The sequence below is a fragment of the Trifolium pratense genome, linkage group LG5 (genome assembly GCF_020283565.1).
Source record: "Trifolium pratense cultivar HEN17-A07 linkage group LG5, ARS_RC_1.1, whole genome shotgun sequence".
In the NCBI taxonomy this organism is placed as follows: Eukaryota; Viridiplantae; Streptophyta; class Magnoliopsida; order Fabales; family Fabaceae; genus Trifolium; species Trifolium pratense.
The window spans coordinates 3,627,352-3,651,862 of record NC_060063.1 but is presented as its reverse complement, the minus strand read 5'-3'; the positions used below and the strand labels follow the sequence as shown (position 1 = coordinate 3,651,862).

General features: G+C 35.5%; 3 protein-coding genes across 3 annotated transcripts; 1 reads left to right on the top strand and 2 right to left on the bottom strand.

The window, feature by feature from the left end:
* The first annotated feature begins 815 nt into the window (after positions 1-815).
* Positions 816-4,442, top strand: LOC123884781 (putative receptor-like protein kinase At4g00960). Its single transcript, XM_045933994.1, has 5 exons — positions 816-1,118; positions 2,253-2,463; positions 2,713-2,944; positions 3,032-3,182; positions 3,912-4,442. The coding sequence occupies exons 1-5, from the start codon at positions 819-821 to the stop codon at positions 4,269-4,271; spliced, it is 1,254 nt and encodes a 417-aa protein (XP_045789950.1). The 5' UTR covers positions 816-818; the 3' UTR covers positions 4,272-4,442.
* Positions 4,443-4,821: 379 nt separating this feature from the next.
* On the bottom strand, positions 4,822-6,480 carry LOC123884782 (MYB-like transcription factor EOBII). Its single transcript, XM_045933995.1, has 3 exons — positions 6,083-6,480; positions 5,843-5,972; positions 4,822-5,540 (listed from the first exon to the last, which is right to left on the bottom strand). Exons 1-3 carry the CDS (start codon positions 6,207-6,209, stop codon positions 4,931-4,933), a joined length of 867 nt encoding a protein of 288 aa, XP_045789951.1. The 5' UTR covers positions 6,210-6,480; the 3' UTR covers positions 4,822-4,930.
* Positions 6,481-7,511: 1,031 nt separating this feature from the next.
* Positions 7,512-9,265, bottom strand: LOC123884779 (putative pentatricopeptide repeat-containing protein At4g17915). The gene has a single exon (XM_045933993.1). It carries the CDS (start codon positions 9,245-9,247, stop codon positions 7,877-7,879), a length of 1,371 nt encoding a protein of 456 aa, XP_045789949.1. The 5' UTR covers positions 9,248-9,265; the 3' UTR covers positions 7,512-7,876.
* Positions 9,266-24,511: the final 15,246 nt, after the last annotated feature.

Below are 24,511 nucleotides of genomic sequence, written 5' to 3'. Positions count from 1 at the left end.
CTTTTGAAAAAGCTAAAAATATTTGATCAAAATGTATTATCTTTTTTTTTTGAAAACTTGGTATCCGGCCTTATGACCGACTAATCCAAGGGGACCAATCCCACCGCCCACTTGCGGGGGCCCCATTTAAAGCCAGAGATTTTTTTTTTATTATCTTAAATCCCTCATTGATCAATATTGTTGTTTCGACACATCTTTAACTCTTGTAAATATGTGTGATATATGTCTAAGGAGAGTATAAGCAAAGAAAAACTAACTTTTTTTTTGGACACTTGTCCGACACGTGTCGTACGAGTGTTTTACAGGTGTCGGACACCAATCAAAGAAGTGTCGAAATTGAATTTTTTTTGGACACCGATCTGAGTCATTCGACACGTGTCGTAGGAGTGTCATACGAGTGTCGGACAGTGACACGTGTCGGACACCGTGACACACCTAATCATACAGGTGTCTGTGCTTCATAAATTTTAATGCCTTGAAATTTTATAAATTTTCTTTGGGTTAAATATGTTTTTGGTCCATATAATTTCACAAAATTTTCGTTTTAGTCTCTGAAGTTTGTTTTCACACTTTTTAGTCCTTAAAATTTCATCAGTCAATAATTTTAGTCTCTGCCGTATACATGGGTTTAAGGGAGGATATCGAGGCACTGCCCCATCCCCATATAATAATTAGTCAAAAAATTAAGTAATAATTAGTCAAGATTAAATTAAGTAATAAAAAATTGGTAATTAGTCAAAAAATTGGTTGAAGTGGAATATATCAACAACACAAACATAGTATAAATTGAGACATGATGATTCCAAACACAATCATACATGGACACGACAAAATCTACTACGTCTTGTTTCTTTCTTTCTTTCTGTTTCCTCCACGAATATCGCGTTGACTTTTCTGTTGACCGTACCATGTTCTTCTCCAAATTCTTTTCCTGTTTGCAGAAGTGTCGGAAGAAGCACGGCACTGTCTCCGATGACAACGACGACGACAATGATACCATTGACGCCGTTGATTCTTCTTCAAATCTGTTATTTGAGCTTCATACTCTTCAACTTGCTACCAATTTCTTCTCTGAGCTTAACCAACTTGGTCGTGGAGGATTTGGTCCTGTTTTCAAGGTTACTTTGTTTGTTACCTTTCTATTAATACATGCATTAAAGGAATTTATTTATATTTTCTTTAATGGAAGATAGTTTAATTGTTATATGACAAGTCCCGGTGAGTTTAGCTCAATTGCTAGGGACATCACACAATATGTGCAGAGCGGGGTTTGAACCCGGATACTCCACTTATTCATCTTAAATGTGAAATTTCTAGCCACTAGCCTAGTTGACAACAAAAAAATTGTTATATGACAAAATTAATACTAGTTTAACTGTGACGATGATGCATTTCACTTGAATTCAAGTTTCACATTTCTTCGTATTGAGTTCGATCCCTGATTTGGGCATACATTCTTAGAGTGTTTACCATCCATTTGGATCCCACCATGGCTCAAGAATTAGTTTCTACGGTTGTGCACGGAGGATACCTGATTTTGCATTATTGAAGGGAGGTGTTAAATTTTGTTTGGTGTTAACCCCTTCAGGTTCTGAGGTGTTTCGTTCCACCCTCAAGTACGTCACACCACGTCCCGAGGTCCGCTTGGGCGCGTGTGAGCCCTCACGTTTTTGTCCTATGTATAAGGCGTCTCGGTGGGTTGAGAAGTGTGAGACTGTGAGTGTTGTATATAAACCATCCTTAGCCTCAATTTTCAAGTGATGTGGGACTTTTGGGTGTGCCGGAACACCAGGGAAAAGGGCCCTGGTCATCTGGTGTTCAATTGCGAGGTAAATAAAGTTTAGGTTCTCCTGAACGATTCGTCCTAGGGGGAGCTCATTAACCACTTAAGCACCACCACTTGAGTTCCTATTGAGATTAGACATATATAATCAATCACCTGAGTCACTCTTTGTTGATTGGCGGTCGTGTTGCTGAAGTTTGTCTTTTCCACTCTTACGATCTTCTGTCTTTCTTTCTTCAAGGCACCCTCGTGTATCATATCTTAGTTGGCTTGCTGCTATGAAGTTGATCTTCTTAAACTGTTTATAGCACATTTGAAAACTAGATAAATGACAGAAGGAGAAAATTAAGATATCTGGAGCTCACAAGTCACAAATTTTCTTTGTTTTAGAACCAAAGTTGATGTAATTTCTGAAACAATGTTAGTGTAGTTGACGTAACTCAAGCAAAATTTGCATATTTTTCTGCAGGGATTGATGCCAAATGGTGAAGAAGTGGCAATAAAAAAGCTGTCAATGGAATCTAGACAAGGAATTCGTGAATTTATGAACGAAGTTCGGCTATTACTAAGAATTCAGCACAAGAATTTAGTCACTTTACTAGGTTGTTGTGCAGAAGGGCCAGAAAAGATGCTTGTCTACGAATATCTACCAAACAAAAGCCTCGACCACTTTCTATTTGGTATTGAAACATTTCTAGTTACATTAAGGAACATGTCCATAATTATTTTTTCCGTTGTTTTCTAATAGGGATGGTAAAATGGGTCAACCCGTCCCGTCTCGCCTAACCTGCTAAAATAACGGTTTGGTTAGGCGTGACGGGCCAACTAGAAGTGTCGGTTTCAAAATTTCAACTTGTCCCGCCAAACCCGTTTTGCTATCCCTAGTTCCTGAACAATGATTGACAACAGTTATATGTAATGATTTTCAGATAAAAAGAGGTCCTTGGATTGGACGACACGATTTAAAATAATTACCGGTGTGGCAAGAGGACTTCTCTACCTGCACGAAGAGGCCCCGGAAAGAATTATTCACAGAGACATTAAAGCTAGTAACATATTGCTAGACGAGAAATTAAATCCGAAAATTTCAGACTTTGGTTTGGCAAGACTGTTTCCTGGAGAGGATACTCATGTGCAGACATTTAGGATTTCCGGTACACAGTGAGTAGTTTTGTATTATTACTTGTTGTTGATGTTTATTATTGTGATACAGAAGTTCTTATACTTTTTATGTTTGATGAATCTCAGTGGTTACATGGCTCCTGAATATGCAATGCGTGGATATCTTTCTGTAAAGACTGATGTTTTCAGTTATGGAGTGTTGGTGTTGGAAATAGTTAGCGGGAGGAAAAACCACGATGTGAAGCTTGGTTCCGAAAAGGCAGATCTCCTAAGCTATGTAAGTTGATTCCATGGGAGGCATTAAAGAAAATTTAGTATATGCGCTTATTATTGTCATGAGCTCCTCTAATATGTAGGAAATAGGTAAATTCTACTGGTGGTCCACTGTGGACCTATACTTGAAAATAGTTCGAAACTTTAACGACAACATATGTCGCCTTACTTAAATTGAAGTTCTCGATCCTCCTCGTTCTCACGGTTGTAAAAACAAAGGGGACCATGGGTTTCTACTTCTGACGGGCGTCATTAATCGTTGTTAGAGTCTCAGGTTGTTTTTAAGTGCTGATCCTATGTAGATCCCCTAAAACCAAGGTGATCCGTGGTAGAACCCGCCTCTAAATATATGCTTAGGATTAATAAAAACAATTAAGTTCTGTGTCTGAATCATGATACTTGTTCTTGATCGAGAGAGTACAATTTCTGCATTGACATGTACCGAACAAAAGCAGCATTTTATTAGAATATATTAGGCCTAACTCATCCTTACAAAACCGTTTGTAAGGCGGGAGCTATCACTCTTTATAAACTCTTTTCAGGCCTTATCTATTTTCAATGCGAGACTTAGTTTTTTCTCAATATACCCTCTTATGCCCAACACTACTGTGTTTGGCCTCGGATGTTTCCCGACTAGACTGATACCATCGTAGGTTACATTGAAACTTGGTACCATAGTTTGACAATTTATTTCTTTGTTTTACAATGTTTTTTTTTCTAAACTTATTTGTAGGCATGGAAGCTTTATCAAGGAGGGAAGATTATGGATTTAATAGACCAAACCATTGGTAAATACAATGGCGACGAGGCTGCAATGTGCATTCAGTTAGGTTTACTATGCTGTCAAGCAAGTATAGTAGAAAGACCAGACATGAATTCAGTTCATCTTATGTTATCAAGTGATTCATTCACTTTGCCAAGACCAAGTAAACCAGGAATTCAGGGTCGTGTCGGAAAATGGAATACAACCAGTACTTCTGCTTTGACCAATACTAATGCTAGTAGTGCTACAAAGGCTTCAGGTGGTAGTAGTTTTGTAGAGGATTATTCTAGAAATTCTATTTCTACTTCTTCTTTTGATGAAGGTAGATAGATTAATTACATTCATAGAGTATATTCTTTTTGTAATATTTATATTTCTCCTAGTATATATATAGTTAATAGTTTGATGTATATATGACTATAACAAGCTTGTGGATAGACAATTCTATTCTTTTAATGATATTATTATTCATGTCTTTTAGTCTATAATCTGAAAGATAGAATTGGTATATACTCAGACTCTAACATAGTTGCAAGTTGAAACAAATTTTCATGTAAGATTTACAGTTTTTTTAGTTTAGGTAAGTTGTGTCTCAATGACTCATTATGGCGAGAGCAAGTCTCGAGGTTTGTGGAGAACTTATAAATGTATTTAAAGATTACTCACTAACGAAAACGATATTTAGAAAAGGGGACACTAAAATCGTATTTCAGTTAAAGTAAAGGATCCATAAGTGAATTAAGCATAAAATTTAGATCAACGTTAATCTAATCATTAAATTGATCTTAACAAATCTTTTTTTTTGACGCATCGAATCTTTTTTTAACAAATCAGTAAAGGATCATAAGTGAATTAAGCATAAAATAGATCAACGTTAATCTAATCATTAAATTGAGTTCAATATCTAGGACAAATGTAGCAACAAACAACATCATACAATATAGTTTTTGAGTGATTCTTAAAAAAAAAAAAAAAAAAACTAGATTGTATCACATTTGAGTACTCCTAACTTGCAACAATTCATTCAAGTCCCATGTGCTAGTACATGCAAATTCTTTGTCTAGCCAATTGCTTTCTAATATATTGAAATCCCCCATTTGGTATTCCACATCCTCAGCAATCATTGTGCTTTTCAAGTTTAAGGAATTGTTATTTATGTGGTAACCATCATATGAACATATATCATACTCATTATTATCCAAGGACTGAAATTGACTAGTAGTGTATTCCAAAGGCTGAGTTATATTTGGCATATTTGTTGATTCTGAAGAGGACATGCATAAACCATTGTTATGCTCAGAATCTGAGTTTATCTCATGATAATCCAAATAAGGGACTAGTGTTTGTATTGTCTCAATTGATGAATAATGAGAAACACCATCAAGTGGCAAAGGAATTGATTGATCTTGGATGGTTGAAGAGAATGATTCTTTTGATTTTTGATGACTTGTTATTCTTAAAGGATTAACAATTTCTAGAAATCCTCTTCCATTTGTGTCAACTTTCAAATGTCTTGCTTGTTTTTGAATCCGAGTTCTCCAATAGTTCTTTATTTCATTGTCCGTTCTTCCTGGCAAGTTTTGTGCAATCTTTGACCACCTAATCAATAAAGAGAAATATGAATCCAAAACAAAAGATCTTAGCTAGTTGCATTGTGTGTAGCCGCTTTAGGGCCGTTGGATGGAAGAGATATATAATTTTTTAGTTCATATCCAACGCGTTTGTAGCAGTTGCACCATACAGCTGCTGCTGCTGCTGCTGCAGAGTTGTCGGATATAAGAGAGAAATTTTCAACTAATATCTAACCTAGATCCAACAGCTCTGTAGCAGATGCACAATGCAACTATTTTAGAAAATCCAAACTCTTTATAATGACAACCAAGTATGAGATATGTTCGTACTTGTTGCCCCACTTCGAGTGAAGTTCAAAAATCAAAAGTTTCTCTTCTAAAGTTAAGTTTCCTCTCTTTATATTTGGATTTAAATAATTTAGCCATCTTAATCTGCAGCTCTTTCCTGTTCTCCTTAATCCTAACACATAAAAGATAAAGCAAATATTCAAAGTTACCATAAGTGACATAACAATGGTTATTTTTTTGAAGAAAATCACCACATCTTGCACTAGCAAACATTTTTTTTACCTGAACTCATAGCCAAGAAATTCCATCTCCCTTCACCATGATTAGCAATGTGTTTAATGAGAAGATCATCCTCTTCAAGAGTCCATGGTCCCTTTCTAAGTTCATTATCATCTTTACTATTAGACATGACAAGCTACACTGACCAAAACACAAACCACCAATACAAAGAGTCTAGAAAGGAAAAAAGAAAAACTAGAGTTAGAATTCAAATTGGCCTAGGCAATATATATAATAAGTATACATATGATCATGGACATGATTTGAATGTCATAAACTATACCCAATTTTGGCATGCTAGGGTAATACAAGTCAAAGTGAATAAAATGAGTTTTATTATTTCCACTAAAGAAACAAAAAGGCCAATGTACTGTCACAAATTCTATGATGGCTTCCTAGAAAACAGTTTGAATTATGACAAAAACACAACATTACGTTGATATTTATAATAATTTCAAAAAATTATATAATTACATGCAGTTGTGTATGTCAAATGTCGTCTCAGTATTAAACACTGACACATATTAAACATTAGACATGTTTTTAATCTGGAATGCTGATATTAAATTTCATTTACTTTCGACCCCATGAGTATAGCTCAATTGATAGAGATATTACATTTTATATGTAGGGCCAGGGTTTGAACCCAAGATCTCCCACTTATTCATCTCAATAGGTAAATTTCTAACTATTAAGCTACTTGACAAAAAAAATCATTTACATTTTATTGTCATCTAATCTTATTTCTAGAAGAACAAATAAAATTATATAGATTTAATCATTAGCCACACAATATTATGTGATTATAGGAACCAAAGGTTATATCTGAAATTTGACTAATTGCAGTCATTTCAGTCAAAGAATAGACTAACGAATTATTTACAATAAGGTCATTGAATATCTTAGAAAGACAACAAGTAAAGTAGAGATGAGAAAGTTGAACATCCTGCTTTAAAATTAAAATTTGAATTTTATATAATTTTTTTAAATTATATAACATTTTATAAAGTATAAAATTTAAAATATAAGCAATTAAAATTCTATTGTTCATTGAGAAATTTACTCACTTAATATAAAAAATTTGAGTAGTATAATAAGTAATAACAGCTGTAGAGGTTATCATAGGTGAAAATGTATTCTGAACCATGCAAAAGGTCCCTCAGCTTGCTCTCATTCAACATTTCTCTTCCTAGAGCTCCCATGGGAATCACACTGACTTGACATTACACAATTACCAAAGATTTCAGAATAAAAATAAAGTAACAACCAAGCTAGTTTAATATAAGATCATTGACAAAATGTTAAAGTAAATCAAAATAGCAACGGCTCACCTAGGGAAAGCGGTTGAACATTTCTCAAGGTCAGAAGATAGTTCCTGATATGTTGTATAAGTTCTTTGATCTACATTCCTAAGACAGGGAGGGAGCAAATACCCCTAAATACACTCACATTTGTCATTTTCAGTTCACTCAAATTCTGTACTTTTTGTGTACAGTATTAGTTTTCATTTTCCATGAGAACTTCATTAGTCAACATTTGCTAAGCAAATACATTGAAAAGCTATTTATCCAGCAAGACCAAGCAAAAATCATCAAAAGGTATAGCATTTGGCCTAGTTTATCAGCAAATTACCAAATTCCTTGTAGCATAATGATAACAGTCTCTCTTTGAATGACGGTTACTGCCATCAAATCACCGGACTAATGTATCAAAATCAGAGTGTAATTCTTTTGGAAGCTTAGCACTGTTCCAATAATCAATGCACACCCAAAGTTAAACACAGCAATTGCAATGTAATCAATGCTTCAATCGAGCTTTCCAGATTTTTGACTTAACTTTCCTTGCTTCATTGTTATAACCAGCAGTAGAGAGACCATCAATAACAGCTCTTTGAGTAGCCCTTAAGATCTGAAAGCCAGATTTTATATAAAAAACCAAAAGCTTAGAAGCAAAAATGAACTTCTTAGCCCTGCAAAGGTTGTGCACCAAGATAGTACAAGTGAAAGAATCTTTAACCTCCATAGTATCAAAAACCTTCAATGCTTGATCAATAAGACCAGCTTTACCCAAACAATCAAGATAACAGTTAAATGCTACCAAATTAAAACCAAAACCCAACGTGTTCATGTAATCCAAATGTTTCTTAGCATCCACAAAATTTCCATCCTTACACAAACTATGTATTATAATCGTGTGCGTGTACTGATCACACAGTCCTTGTCTGTCTATCTCATTCACTAACTTCAACGCCTCGTCAACCCTTTCTTTCCTACATAAAAGATTTATCATTGTATTATAAGAAGCAAGATCAGGCATCAAACCATTACTCATCATCTTCTCAGCAATTTCACCCGCTTCTTCAATCCTTCCCGTCTTTACCAATGCTGCAACCACAGTACAATATGCAAACCCATCGAATGTGTAACCTTTACTCCTCATCTCCGACAATAAATCCAACCCTTGCTCCAACTTCCCACAACGAAAACAACACTTCATAACTGTCGTATAAGTAATCGCATTCGGTTCATAACCATAATCACAAAACTCCGTAAGCAACCTCCTTGCATCACCTAATCTCCTCGCCTTACATAACCCATTAATCATCGCATTATAAGTCAAAACTTGAGGAACAAACCCTTTACGCTGCAAGTTCCTAAACAACATAAGAGCATTAGAAACATACCCATTTTTACACAACCCATTAATCATAATATTATAAGTCGACATACAACAATCCATTTCACCATTCTCAACTATATCCTTAAAAACCCGATTGGCATCATCCGGTTTCCCAAGCTTAAACAAACAATGCATCAATATATTATAACTCCACACATCAGGACTTATTCCTAATTGAGTCATTTCATCAAACAGTTGGAGGGATTTCGATAACGAAGATTTTCTAACAGAACCTGACATTAATGAATTATAGGAAACAACATTAGGGTTAATTCCTGCTTCTTTCATTCTATTGAGAATATCGTAAGCTCTATCGATGCTAACGAAACGCGAATACCCATCGATTAATGTGTTATATGTAACAACATCAGGAAATACTCCTAATTTGATGCCATCTATTAAAATGGATTCAGCTTTAACAATTTGATTTGATTTGCACATTGTAGCTATGCATATGTTCATGAATTTTGTTGATAATCGACTAACCATAATTTATTTACGATGAGAAGCAGCACGATGAAGGTTACAGTGGTAATGGTGATGAAGCACTAGTTACAACACATCATATTATCCAAAGTTATGGTGCGAATAGAAACATGGCTTCAACGATATAACAAAATATTCAATTATTGTAGCGTGAAAATTATTATGAAACTTTAAGGTTGAGGGCTTACTAATGATACATAATTGTGAAAGCACATAATAGTATCCAAAGATATGGTGCTAGCAAACATGGCTTGAATGATATAACAAAATATTCAATTTTTTAGCGTGAAACTTATGATGAAACTTCAAAGTTGATAGCTAGTTAACTAAAAAGTAGGGACCAAAATACACGACAAAAAAATTTGAGGAACCAAAGCTTACTTAAATTTTTTATAAGGACTAAAACCAAAATTTAAGATAATTATATGTACCAAAAATATATTTAACCACAAATAAATTGTTAAATATGTATTTTTAGGTGGTTTCTAGATGAAGGCTCAATTAAGTCTCTCATTGTTTTTTAACAAGAGTGTTGTAATTATTATTATTGTTAAATTATTAACAATAGTAGTTTTTTTTAGCTTTTAAAAAAGAAGCATTATTAAAAAATACAATAGTTTAGAACCACCGCCGGCCCTAAAACTCTTTTTGATTTTCTTCTTCTTCTCTCACCCATAGAGGGGTGGTTTTAGGTCAATTTTTGGCCTAAAATCACCCCTTTACATTTTTTTCTTCTTGTTTTTTAATACAAATAAGTGATTTTCACATAGTTTAAGTCTTATAGTTTTCTTTTCATCTTTGCGATTTTATCCTTTGTTTTGATTTTCAGTATTGTTGTCCCGTCTTAGTGCGGAGTATTGTTGTCCCGTCTTAGTGCGGAGTATTGTTGTCCCGTCTTTGTGCGATGTTCATTTGTTTCAGGTTTGAAGATTAAAGTTGATCCAGTGCAGATCCAATCAATGACTTTCGTACCATCAACGCTACAGATCCGGCGACATGAATGTTCCGGAAACTTCAATATAGTCAAATATGTAGGCTTTTGCAATATGCCGTTTGATGCTATTAACACGGATGCTGTGAGTTTGTTCGCAGATTCATCCTTTTTGTTTTTAGCGATTTTGATTTGTATTGCATCGATGTACTCTTATCAATTTGAATGAATGAATATCTTTTATTTAGTCAAAAAAAAAAAAAGAAGCATTATTATAATTCCAATTTTTTAACTCTATTAATTTATTATTTTTTGTTTTGGTATTAATACCGTGATTTTTAGGGAAGAGGTCTTGATAATTCAAAATTTGACAACGAGATAAGTAAAATCCGTCTAAAAATTATTTTCATAAGAAATTAAACTCAAATTCTCCCGAATAATTTGACATAAGTGAAGTTCACTAATCACTTAGCTAAATATTTTGGTTATTAGCTCTGCTTAAGCTTGGTGATGAGACATTTTTTCCACACATGTGGTGTTGTTGAGTAGATGGTTTAAAGATACCTTAAAAGAAAAAAAGTCAGATCAAACGATACTTTAGAATGTTCGGTTGCCTTTAGTGTATGTTAGAAAAGATCCATTACTTGGTGATTAAATCGTAACTATACTACTTTTCATAAAGAAACAAAAAATGTACTATTACAATAGTTGTATCACCACTTTGCAACCACTCCATCAAATCTCATATGATTCATTGAACACCTTCTTAATTAGTAGTACAGAATATTATTAATCAAATCAATCAATGATAGTTCGACCACACATCAAATATATATTAGGAATTAATGGAATATATTGAGAGATCAATCTTTTCAATTTATAGTTGATTTCATACGTGTCACTTATAATTATTAGTTTCTTCTTGAAAATGTTTCCTTTCATTGCCACATAGTCGCAGTAGAGAGGAATGTTAAGGATGCATTTAGACATAACATGAATATAAGTGGTCAACAAAATTATCTTTGTAGTCAAAAGTAGCCACAATTTCTTTGTCTCTTAATTAGTCATCTTTCCTAGGTTGTTAATCAAATACATGATTGCATAGTTCTTTTATAAAACTTAGTATCCGGTCTTATAACGACTAATTAAAAAGGACACAAATCTCGTCGCTTAGTTGTGAGGTTTTATTTAAAGTCAGAGTTTTTTTTTTTTTTTTTTGCTCTGTATAAATTAGCTCATTAAAATTAACATCGGAGAAAATTAGACCTAAAATCTTGAGAGGAACACAATTCAAGATTTCAAGCACAACTCCACTAAGTCAATTCAAATGGATTTATTTAATTATAACATTAATTAAACAGGATGAAATGTTGAATCCAATCGATTTGTTTAGGTTTTTAGATATGATGCATATTTGGACTATATTGAGTTGATCACAATTGAGCCACGTAATAGCTATATTTCTATTAGTATAATGTGAGGGTACTGTACGTTTTGGCTTTATAGATAATTATAATGATAATCATAGTGGATTATAATTTTTTAGAAAGTATTTTGTTTTTTTCATATGGAAGAAAAACATAAAAAATGAAGAAAGGAGACATGTTATGGTAATGGTAGTTTAAGTCCTTTGGGATTATAATATATATATTGCTCCTTTTATCTCTACCAAATATATTACTCCTTAATCCTTGGTAATTTTACATCTAAATATGTATAGCTTTTTTTACAATAGGCAAATGCTAACATGTGCCCTAAGGGCACATTTTAAGGTGTATTTAATTTAATTAACTAATATTTCACTTAATTTACTTCAAAAATAGTAATAATCAACTTTATTAATTAAAATATATTGTCACTATATTTATTACCCATTTAAAAGAATTGGAAAGATAAAATATGATATGCTGCCAAATTTGATTTATGATCACGTTCCTGGTAATATGACCACAATTATATGCATCCAATTTTTTTTGGTTTGTTAACAATCAGGCTTATAGTACTCCTGATAATACTTCATTTATGCTAACTTGTGTTTTTTGTTTTTTTTTTCTTTTCCGATGAACAAGATCGAGTATTATAGTATTATGTTAATGGTAACGATTGTTAGTACTATTTTAGTTTTTGAATTGCTAATATGTTTTAGAATTTTATAATACTTACTATAATTTAATTATTTTTTCAACTTAAAAAAAAAAGGTTTGACACAAAAAAAAGTTTTGTAGAATTTTTGTTTGACCAAACTCGTCATCATATTTGGCAAGTATCATATTTTTGTCTATGCATTTTTTAAAATGGATAATAAATATAGTGAACCATATCTTTAAATTAATAAAGATGATTATTGCTATTTTTGAAGTAAATTAAATGAGATATCAGTTAATTAAATGAACCTTAAAATGTGCCCTTAGGGCACATGTTACCGGAACCCTTTACAATATATAGGGGGAGTACTATTTTTACTTTTGTTCCATTTTACATCTGAACCAAAGTTAATGCTCGTTTAAAATAAGCCATGTCATTCAAAACCCTAACAATATGCTTAAAGAGATCTGATTATACTACTCAAATTATTTGCATTAGGTTCCTTGACACAAGTGCAACAAAATTTTAAACACAACTGCATATAAGACAATTTAGAGAATTTTATGTCCTTTTTTATAAGAGGCTCTCAGTATTCTCTCTCTTGCATCAACTAGTTTTATTGCAAATATATATCTTATGATTAATTACTTCACTATATTTGTTTTGTGAGGAATGGGATAAAGAAGTGGGTAATGAGTATAATGTTAGAAAAACCATAACACATTTTTGACAAATTTAATTAATGCATCTAACTTAAATTGCATGTCCATATTTTTTTTTTAATTTGTGTGAATTAGTCAAAATAATCTTACTATATATATATATGAACAAATTAATATTTATCTAGTGTAGACCGAGAATGATGGCTAAATTGGTTAATGAGTTGGACAACACTTCATCATCTAGAAGACGAAATGATACTTTAAAGCAGTCTAACGTTGAAGTTAATATAAAAACGAGCGATCGAGACTAGAGAGGTGGTGGTATAGAAAATGTGTTTCTTCTACGTTGCTGGGATAACAAACATATAGTGGAGGGTGGATCGGGGAGAAGTGTAATGCATTTTTCTTATTGGACTCACAATAGATATCCAACCTCATGTTTGCTTCCAACCGTTGATTAGGTCAGAGTGTGATGAAGACGTTAAGGTTCTAGAATGTTTAAGGGCCTTTATGAGAAATTTTCGATGAATTGTACCATTGAATTTCTATAGGGTTTGGGCCCTTTGGTTCAGTTTGAAACAACGAACAAGTATATTCCAATAATTATTGTGTACTAATAACAATTTGTCGTTGAAGTAACATACAATCACTATTTGTGTCACAGTATATGTAAAAAAAATTGGTAGTTTATAGTTTGTCTCAATTATTATATTTTAAATATATTTTTCATCTTGCAAATAAAATTAACTTGTTTTAGATTTTTACAATAATTTCCTTGAAACTTTTGTCTCACATACTTTATGTTACAAATTTAATCTTTGTATTTTAACTGTAGTGACAAAGGCTACATAAACTTTTGAATTTAATTTATATGCACCGTCGGTGTAAAGTTATTTTGCACATGCATCCAATAATATACCGACACATCATGTATGGTAATTAAAAACACATGATGTGGCAACGTGTTATTGGATGCATGTGTAAAAAAAATTTACACCGACGGTGCACAACAATTAAACTCTAAACTTTTTCAAATATGTTACCAAGATTATAAACTATTATTATAATCCAACTATGGATTTTTCCAACTTATGCAATGTTACACAGGATAAAGGTTATTTAATGCACCATTTTTATTGATTTCTTTCAATTTTATTAATGAGTAAATTAATTACTAATTAACTTTTTCTAAAAATCTGTTTTTCTCTCCCCTATTTTTTCTGAAAAACAAACCACATCGTCACTTTGTTTTTCATATGCAATCCAACTTCCATTGCAATAAAAAATCTTTTTCCAACTTCACAAAAACAGAATCAGATCTTCCTCCAACTTTCATCGCAACAAAGAATTTTCTTCTGAAGTTTTCTTCTTCCTCTACAATCAAAATCAAATCGGGACATTCTTTATTAAAATTTCTATTTTAAACACTACTTTTTAATATTTGCAAATGTATCTTTCACATAAATATAAATCCTCAATCATATTTAATGCAGATTTTGTTTCTTTATTAAAATTTCTATTTTAAACGCTAATTTTTAATATTTGCAAATATATTCTTCACAATATTTTAAGGATAGAACATAAGAATCACATTTTAATATTATTAGTTTATAAAATTTAACATTTATTTACTGTTTAACCATTAATACATATAATTTTTAAAATACATTTATTTAAAAAAAAATACTTAATAATTTTTATAATAGTGGCTCTGCAAGTACACAAAATCGTAACCAAGTAATAAAGTAGTAAGATATCGTTCTCCACAGGGATTGTGACAAAGTTACCAGTTTGGATCAGGAATTTATGTAATAATAGTAAATTAAAGTAAGAGATTTTGCATTCGCTTTGTTTGATTGAAGGGGTTTTTGAACAGTTTAAAATAAATGACTTATTAAAGTAAAGTGTAATAAACGAAGGATTTAGTTTTCAGATAAGAAAAGTGGTTAAGTACTTTCGAATTCCTCCCCTATTCCTACTTGGTAACTGTCACTATATCTTCTCACTATCAAAGTAGTATCTGGAGATTAATTTCTATTAAAGCAAGCCTAGTATAACTATACTTACTTTTATTGGAATCTGTTTAGGTCGAACCAATTAAACTAGGTTTAGCATTCGTTATATCGTGTCCTTACCCTTAACGAGTTCAGCCTTTAATAGGTGTCATTACCTTTAGAGGTTCAAAATCTAACAAGTTCTCTGGCGTAACTGGTTCCCTAATATCAGTATAGAATTTAACTATGTGTGATTCTTAATCTCAAACCTAAACGCATATACTGAATTTAATGGTCTCATATGAGTAGGTTATAGTATCTCTTTGATTCAGAAGTCTTAGATGTGTCATGGTATCCACTTTGACCCTAGTTACTAACAAAATATGCGGACGTTCATATATGTTAGTGTATAAACGATAAAGAAATATACTAACAGATAATAAATGAATAGCAATTGTAAATAGTCTTGGAATATAACAAAATTACATGTTTCGAGCATTCCTAGGGGAGTTCATCTACTTGACCTAACCCTGATGAGTTTAGCTACTAAAGAACATAATAAAACAATAAGGAAAAGAAAGCATAAAGATTACCCCTATGCCCTTGGAGTACCTGAGCCCTCCTTGCCTCCTCCTTAGAGTTCTCCTAACTCTCTCTTGAGTATCACTATTTTTGAGTGATTTCTGAATGAATAATAGTGAAGGAGTAAGGCTCTATTTATAGTTTTTCAGCTGGGTTTGGGCTTTTTCTGCGTGTCCATCGCACCCATCGTGGTCACGATGGCGTGTAATTTCGCCTCATCGTAGCCAGGATGGATCCTATCGGGGTACGATGGAAGATCTTCTTCAGATTTTCTGCGTTCTTCAACCGCCTTCATCGTGCCACGATGACAAGTCATCGTGGTACAATGGAAAAGATTTGTTTCAGATTTTCTTCAATTTAAACCGCCTTCTCATCGCGCCATGCTGGATCTCATCGTGGGTAGAGCTGTAAAAAGGGCCTTAAGGGGCCGGCCCTTTAAGGGGCGGACCCACTTATTCCTGATTATTAATTTTATTTAAATTTTAAACACAGTTTTTTTAGGGTGCCGATCGTGGACAGTGCTGATTGAAGAAAACGAGAATAAGTTCACGACACTAGAAAAATTGTTTAAAATTTAAATAAAATTAATAATCAGGAATAAGTGGGTCCGCCCCTTAAAGGGCCGGCCCCTTAAGGCCCTTTTTACAGCTCTAATCGTGGGTACGATGGTTGCGCCGTTTATTACGTTTTTTTTCTTTCCTTTTTTGATGTTTTTTTCACTTTTCTTGCTTATGGGTCAAGTAACTTCACTTTTCCAGGTATTTGCTTGCTTTTGGGCTTCAATTGCCATTAAAACTACCCTAAACTACTACTAAAAACATAATATAATTGACTGTCATCAATATATTTTATGGTAATACTGTTAATTTTTTAATGATTCGTAATATTTTATAGGGTTAAATAAGTTTTTTGTTTTGTACCAAAAAAACATATAAGTTTTTTGTCTCTGTAAAATTATTAAATTTAATTTTCGTCTTTATAAAAAGATATCATGTTTTCATCCCTACTAAATTTTTATGCATGCTGTTAGATTCAGACAAACAAAGTAGAGAGAATGAACAAAGGGAGGCTACTAGGGTTTCATAGAATTACATTACAATGGCTTAGAATACAATGAGTTGTCTTATATAGAAAATATAAATAGACTAAATTACTATTATGCCCAAAGCCCAATTACAACCAAAAGCCCGTTATATTATTAAATCACTAACATATTATCTAACATCTCCCCGCAAACTCGCAATGTCTTGACATGAAGCATTGAGAGTTTGTCAAACAAGACATCAAACAAAAATAACTAACAGAGAGTAGCAACCAAAGTGAGTTGATATCAATGAAAATGCAGCAAGAACCATCACCAGGAGAAACGTCCAAACAAAACCGAACCGAACAGGAAACCAAACCAAATTGTTCCAATTTAAATTGAACCAAATCAAACCAATCCAAAGTAGAGAGAAAGAGAAGCATTCAAATAGAAGAAGAATCAATAGGGAGGGAGATGCAATCAGAAAATCAACATAGAGAAGCAATCAGACAGAAGCAATCAAACGAAAATAGGGAGAAATGCAATGCAATCCATCAGAATCAATAGAGAGAGAAGTGCAATCGATCGGAAGAAACAATAGGGAGAAGTGCAACCAAATAGAAGAAGTCAATAGGTAGAAATGCAATGCAATCAGAAGAATCGACAAAGAGAGGTCAATCAATTAGAAGAAATCAATAGAGAGACAATCAAAGAGAAGAACCAAATAGAGAGAACCAATTAAACAGAAGAAACCAATGAGGGAGAATACCAATCAAACAAAGAAGGAATCAAAAGGGAGGAGACAATCAAACCAGAGAGACCACAAGAAACCAAATTGTGAGTACTAGACTCACCAAACAACCAAATTCATTCAAACAAATTTCCAAATTAATCGAACCAAACCAACCAAACCAAATCAAACCGAACCAAATGAAACTAAACCAAAAGACATCATACCAAACAAAACAAACTAAATAGACCAATCTAAAAGAACCAAACCGTCCATACAGAATTAATCATACAAATGACCCAAACACCAATTAAATTATACTGAAATTAAACCAAACAAAAAGAAGAATCAAACCAACTTTAGACAAAGAAGATGAGATTGCCGAACAAAACAACACGCTGTGTTGGAAACGAGACCGCACCACCATACAAACAATGGTACACTGCTGGAGGAAATAAAGGGGAGAATTCCTCTTGCAATCTTCTTGAAATCAACATGGCCTTGATTAATCCAATATTCCCAAATTAATCCAATATTCCCAAAAGAAAAGCTTCACATATATCCCACCGTCCACATTTAAGATTCACAGCAATGAGTGCTTTTATCCTCCCACAATCTTTACAATCCAACGCAAAACTGTAAAAGCTAACAATTTATATGGCAATCTTGAAATCTACCAACACACCATCAAAATGACCAAGCAAAAAAAACGAAACAGCACACCAAAAATCAACCAAAGCTTCAAAAGAACAAAATAACTTCTTCCCAAATTTGGGAACTAACAGCGGAAGCGACAATTTTTTTCAAGGGGGATCGAAGCAAGCTCTGATACCATGTTAGATTCAGACAAACAAAGTAGAGAGAATGAACTGTTGAATATGTAGTTTGTGTTGTTGGAGTTTGTTTGAAGTCTCACATTGCTTAGGTTCCCGGGATGTGAAGTGTATAAATATGTGAGGGCAACCTCACCCTTTGAGCTAGCTTTTGAGGATGAGATCCGAGCATATTTAACATGAACAAAGGGAGGCTACTAGGGTTTCATAGAATTACATTACAATGGCTTAGAATACAATGAGTTGTCTTATATAGAAAATATAAATAGACTAAATTACTATTATGCCCAAATCCCAATTACAACCAAAAGCCCGTTATATTATTAAATCACTAACATATTATCTAACACATGCAATATAGTCATGTTAAGTTGATATGTATTTACGATTATTTTGTAAATATGTATATAGAGCATTATAAAATATTGACTTTTATTTTTAGTCTCTACAAGAGTTTCCTTGCAACTTTCACTCTCACATACTTTATGTTACAAATTTAAATTGAGATTTGATGACAAATCGTCACACTCTCTAATCCATGCCTATTTTAGCAACATTAGATGCATTTTAGTAGGTTTTTAGCAATAAATATAAGAGAAATCTAACCATTAGCTTGATTACTTGTTTTGCAAGAAAACAGGAAAAACTGCAGGAAATGAATGATTTTCACTACGCTGGGGGCGTAGCCCATCACGCGCCGCGTGATGGAGCTCACAGGGAGCCAAGATTTTCACTCTGATCACGCGCGGCGTGATACCTGACCACGCGCGGCGTGAAGCTTTGTTCAGGAACTGGGTTGCTCTCTGACTTTACCACGCGCGGCGTAGCTTTGACCACGCGCGGCGTGAAGCCTTGATTGAAGAAGAAGATTGTTCTCTGACTTGATCACGCGCCGCGTGATTCTGTTACCACGCGCGGCGTAGTTGATGGAATTGCAACCACGCGCGGCGTGATAGATCTGGCGCGCGGCGTGGTTGCCTTCTGTATATATATTTTCTGCATAATTCTGTTTTCGGGTTGGAAAATTCTGCAAAATTGATCTACATTCTGGGTTTTGGAACTTCAAGATCGCGATTCAAGATTCCAGAGGATAGCTCCAAGCACATCGAGAGCATGGATCCACAAGCCATGGCGGTGAAGCGAGGAAGCGAACGAAGCACGATGAGGAGCTAAGCTCCTTTGGAGGTAGAATCTAGGATAGTTTATGATGTAGTTCAGCTGAATGTAATCTACAAATGTTGTAAGAATTTACTCTCTTTATAGTGTTCATCCAATGCAACTCTGTTTTTAATGCTTTATAATCCTTCATTAGTGTTATAATGATTTCGAGTTAAGTCACGTGCGAGAGTATTGATTTAATTTCTGAACTGAATTGCATTGAGCACTCGAGTGTCTCCGGTCGAGAGATTGAGGCATAGAGTGTAGCGAACGATTGACGCGCGTTAATATCATTCGTTGTAGGTAGCTTTCGCCCGAGAGATCGGGGGAGTATCGACAACGAATAGAGTGGATTTTGACAAGAGATTGCGATTCACTAATTTGTCGATCTAGTTGTGAACACTTGAGTAAATTCCTATGATATAGTAGATTGCATGTGGTTTAACTATAGACTAGGCGATTCCGATGATTCTACCTCGCTTTTCCATTATATCAAAGCACGTTTTCTAGCAATTCATTACTCAACATACCCCCAATTTATGTGTATTTTCTGTATAATGTCTATGAACACGATTCGACTAGTTTGATCACACAATCCCTGTGGATCGATATTTTTATTACTACGTGATTTTCGTGCACTTGCGAAAAAGTCATCAAGTTTTTGGCGCCGTTGCCGGGGATTGTGATTGATTCAACTAGGCAATAGTGTTCATATTTTCTGTGTTTTCTTTATTATTTTCTGTTTTATATTTTCTCCCGGAGCGTTCTACTTGTGTGTTTCATTGTGCATGCGGAGAACAGGTCCTCAAGAGCTGCAATTTGATCCAGAGATTGAAAAGACAGCTCGCGCAATTCGAAAGGCAACAAGGGAAGCTCAAGCTTCAAGGGGAACAGCTTTGCTAAGGGATACACCGGACTGTCAAGGACGGACTGCAGCAACAATGGAGGAAGAACAGGTTCCACCGGTTCCTCAACCGCCAAGGCGTACCCTTGGTGATTATGGGAGGAGAGACAATGACGCGTTGGCAAATCAAGGCTTTCAGCCGGCGAATCCTGTCTCATTCGACATCAAGAACACGGTCCTTTCCGCTTTAAAAGAGAATCCTTATTCAGGTTCGGAAGCTCAATGCCCGAACTTACACTTGTCTCACTTCTATGAAGCCTGCGACTATACCGATCCACCGGGGGTGAGCGAATCGGACAAAAGACTGAGGTTATTCAAGCATTCTCTCACCGGCCGTGCGAAAGATTGGTTAGACACGATACCCGCCGGAACGATTGAGACTTGGAGACAGCTGGAGCGGAAGTTCTTAGATCGTTACTTCCCTATTCATAAGTTCCTAGAAAGGAGGGCTGAAATTAGCAACTTCGAACAAGCGGATGGTGAGACGTTGTATGATGCTTGGGAGAGGTTCAAAGTTTGTCTTAAAAGGTGTCCGAATCACGGTTTCGATGGCCACAATCAGATGCAAATGTTTACCCAAGGTTTGAGGGCTCAAACGCGAATGATACTTGACGCATCAGCCGGTGGTTCGTTGAAGAACCGTGACGAAACTGAAGCAAGAGAATTGGTGGAAAGCATGGCTCAAAACGAGTATAGAGCTACTAATGATAGAGGAGCCAAAAAGAAAGGCGGAGTGTTGGAATTGGATACTCAAACAGCACTATTGGCACAGCAAAAGCTCATGACTAGCCAAATGGAAGCAATGATGAAGCTGCTGTCCAATCCACAAGTTCAAACTTCGCCAATAGGTAAAATTGACAATGTGCGCTGTGATTTTTGTTTGCAGGACCACCCTAATGGCGGATGCTTCCCGGAGGGTTCAGAGGAGGCTCGCTACTTGGCCAATTTTCGGAAGCCGTACAACAATAATAACAACGGTTCCGGGTGGGGGAACGGTATGCAAAGTCAAGGTACACAGCAACAGCAGCAAAGGCCTCCATCAAGGATGGAAGAGACTCTAAATCAGTTCATGCTCATGACCCAAAGCAACTTTGAAGCGATGAAATCGAGTCAAGCAACCTCTAACAAGAATCATGAAGCTTCGATAAAGAATCTTGAGGTGCAAATGGGTCAGCTGTCAAGACAGTTTTCTATGTTGCAAAACCAAGGAGGTTTCGGTGGAAACACTCATGACAATCCGAAAAATGAAACTTGCAATGGAATCACGTTGAGGAGTAGAGAGATACCGGAAAGGCCAGCTGTGGAGAAACCCTTGAAAAAGAAGGTCAATGAGGGAGAAGTTGAGAAGAAGCAAGAAGTTGTAGTTGAAAATGAGAGATATGAGGGAGAAGTAGAAAAGGAAAATGTGCCTAAAGAAGTTGAGTTTAGTGAGGATGAGAAAGAAGAAGTTGAAAAACAGAGGGAGATAAAAGAAAAAGAGAGTAAGAAGGTTGAGAAAGGTAAAGGAGTTGATGAATCGCCATACGCTAGGATGCCTTTTCCTAGGAGAAAGAAAGTTAAGAATCTTGAGCGGGAGAAGGAGTTCATGAAGGTGTTGAACAAGTTTGAGATGGCTATACCTTTAGTTGAGGCTTTGGAGCAAATGCCGAGTTATGCAAAGTTTTTGAAGGAGCTGCTCACAAAGAAAAGAAAACCATTAGATGATGAAATGGTAAGTATGACGGAAGAGTGCAGCGCCCTCATTCAACGGAAGCTACCGCAGAAAAAGAAAGATCCCGGGAGTTTTACAATTCCATGTTCCATTGGGGATCTTACTATTGGAAAGGCTTTGTGTGACTTGGGTGCTAGTGTAAATTTGATGCCGTTATCAATGATGAAGAAGATACCGGGAGCTGTAGCAAAGCCGACAAAGATGAGTCTCTCTTTGGCGGATAGATCCATCGTGTATCCGGAAGGTATCTTACATGATGTTCTGGTGCGAGTCGGCGGATTTGTGTTTCCAGCTGACTTTGTTGTCTTAGACATGGAAGAAGACAAGAATTGGGAACCCTTGCTGTTAGGAAGACCATTCTTAGCTACCGGACGCGCCCTTATCGATGTGGAGTTGGGAGAACTAATGTTCCGGACTGACGGTGAACAAATCCTTTTTAATGTGTTTGAAGCTATGAAACAACACGACGATGACACTCAATGTTTCAGAATTGAATTGGTTGACGAGGTCATTGAAGATATCTTTAAGGTTCAACACTCCTCCTCCACTCTTGAAAAGGTGTTAGTTAACTCATTGGATAATGTGGAAGAGGAATGGGAGCGAGAAATTGAGTTGTGTCTTAGCAATTTGAATGCTAATCGGATAGATGAAAGTCCTAAGTTTGAAAACCTTCTTGAAGTGAGGGATAAGGATCAAATGGAAGAAGAGAGGAAAGCTCCCGAACTGAAGCAACTCCCTTCACATCTGAAGTATGTGTTCTTAAGTGATGATGCTTCGTTTCCAGCCATCATTAGCAGCAAACTCACTCATTTGGAAGAAGAGAAACTGTTGAGAGTCTTGAAGTCCAACAAAGCCGCAATGGGGTGGACTATCTCCGATCTGAAAGGAATAAGTCCCACTTTTTGCATGCATAAAATCAAGTTGGAAGCTGAGTTTAAACCAGTGGTGCAACCGCAACGAAGACTCAATCCTACCATGAAGGAAGTTGTGAAGAAAGAGGTGCTGAAACTATTGGAGGCCGGCATGATATACCCTATCTCCGATAGTGCTTGGGTATCTCCGGTGCATGTGGTGCCGAAAAAGGGGGGAATGACGGTGGTGAAAAACGATAAGAATGAGTTTATTCCATCTCGGACTGTTACGGGATGGCGTATGTGCATTGACTATCGCCGGCTCAACACCGCTACTAGGAAGGATCACTTTCCCTTACCGTTCATGGATCAGATGTTGGAACGGTTAGCGGGGCAAGAGTTCTACTGCTTCCTTGATGGTTACTCAGGTTACAATCAGATCACCGTCGATCCGGAAGATCAAGAGAAAACGGCATTTACTTGTCCCTTTGGGGTGTTCGCATATCGAAGAATGCCATTTGGATTATGTAATGCCCCAGCAACGTTTCAAAGATGTATGCTTGCCATCTTTTCCGATATGATGGAGGACACAATGGAGGTATTTATGGATGACTTTTCGGTTTTCGGTAAGTCTTTCGATTTTTGCCTTTCTAATTTGAATGATGTGCTGAAAAGGTGTATAAGTACCAATTTGGTTTTAAATTGGGAAAAATGTCACTTCATGGTAAGAGAAGGGATTGTTCTCGGTCACAAAATCTCCTCAAAGGGGATTGAAGTAGACCAAGCCAAAATTGAGGTAATCAAAGAGCTACCTCCACCGTTAAATGTAAAGGGGGTAAGGAGTTTTCTCGGACATGCCGGGTTCTACCGGCGGTTCATTAAGGATTTTTCAAAAATTGCAAAACCCTTATCATCCTTACTAGTCAAGGATACGGTGTTTCTTTTTGATGAGGCTTGTGTGACTGCGTTTAATTGTCTTAAAACCAAGTTGGTTACTGCTCCCGTGATCGTTGCACCACAATGGGACCTCCCTTTTGAATTAATGTGCGATGCAAGTGATTACGCGGTTGGTGCCGTCCTAGGCCAACACCATAACAAACTTTTCCATGTGATTTACTACTCTAGCAAGGTCCTTAATGAGAATCAAATTAACTACACCACAACGGAGAAGGAATTGCTAGCGGTGGTATTCGCGTTGGAAAAGTTTCGTTCCTATCTAATTGGGTCAAAAGTGATTGTTTTTACAGATCATTCAGCTTTAAAGTATTTGTTGACAAAGGGCGATTCCAAGCCGCGGTTGTTGCGATGGATGTTGCTTTTACAGGAGTTTGATTTGGAAATTCGAGACAAGAAGGGAGTGGAGAATGTGGTGGCTGACCACCTCTCAAGGCTAAGCAATCCGGATGTTACTAATAAGGAAGAAGCTATTAAGTGTGAATTCCCGGATGAAAAATTGCTTGCCGTATCGGAGTTTCCATGGTTCGGTGACATTGCCAACCTCAAAGCTAGTGGATTCATTCCGGAAGAAATGACGGCACAACAGAAGAAGAAGCTCTTCGCGGATTCGCGACATTATTTCTGGGATGATCCATTTTTGTTCAAGATGAGTAATGATGGCATGATTCGTCGATGTGTGGCCGATAGTGAGATCCGAGGTATTATGTGGCACTGTCATAACTCGCCTTGTGGCGGGCATCATAGTGGCCCAAGAACAGCTGCGAAGGTTTTACAATGTGGGTTCTTTTGGCCAACGATATTTCAAGATTGTATGGAGTTTGTAAAAGCTTGCGATGCATGTCAAC

Excerpts from the sequence above, each read along its gene's own strand:
- LOC123884781 (XM_045933994.1), top strand. The coding sequence starts at position 819 with ATGGACACGACAAAATCTACTACGTCTTGTTTCTTTCTTTCTTTCTGT. Across the intron at positions 2,464-2,712 it reads CCTCGACCACTTTCTATTTG|ATAAAAAGAGGTCCTTGGAT; the intron begins GTATTGAAACAT and ends AATGATTTTCAG. Across the intron at positions 3,183-3,911 it reads AGGCAGATCTCCTAAGCTAT|GCATGGAAGCTTTATCAAGG; the intron begins GTAAGTTGATTC and ends ACTTATTTGTAG.
- LOC123884782 (XM_045933995.1), bottom strand. The coding sequence starts at position 6,209 with ATGTCTAATAGTAAAGATGATAATGAACTTAGAAAGGGACCATGGACT. Across the intron at positions 5,973-6,082 it reads TTTCTTGGCTATGAGTTCAG|GATTAAGGAGAACAGGAAAG; the intron begins GTAAAAAAAATG and ends TTTATGTGTTAG. Across the intron at positions 5,541-5,842 it reads CACTCGAAGTGGGGCAACAA|GTGGTCAAAGATTGCACAAA; the intron begins GTACGAACATAT and ends TTTATTGATTAG.
- LOC123884779 (XM_045933993.1), bottom strand. The coding sequence starts at position 9,247 with ATGGTTAGTCGATTATCAACAAAATTCATGAACATATGCATAGCTACA.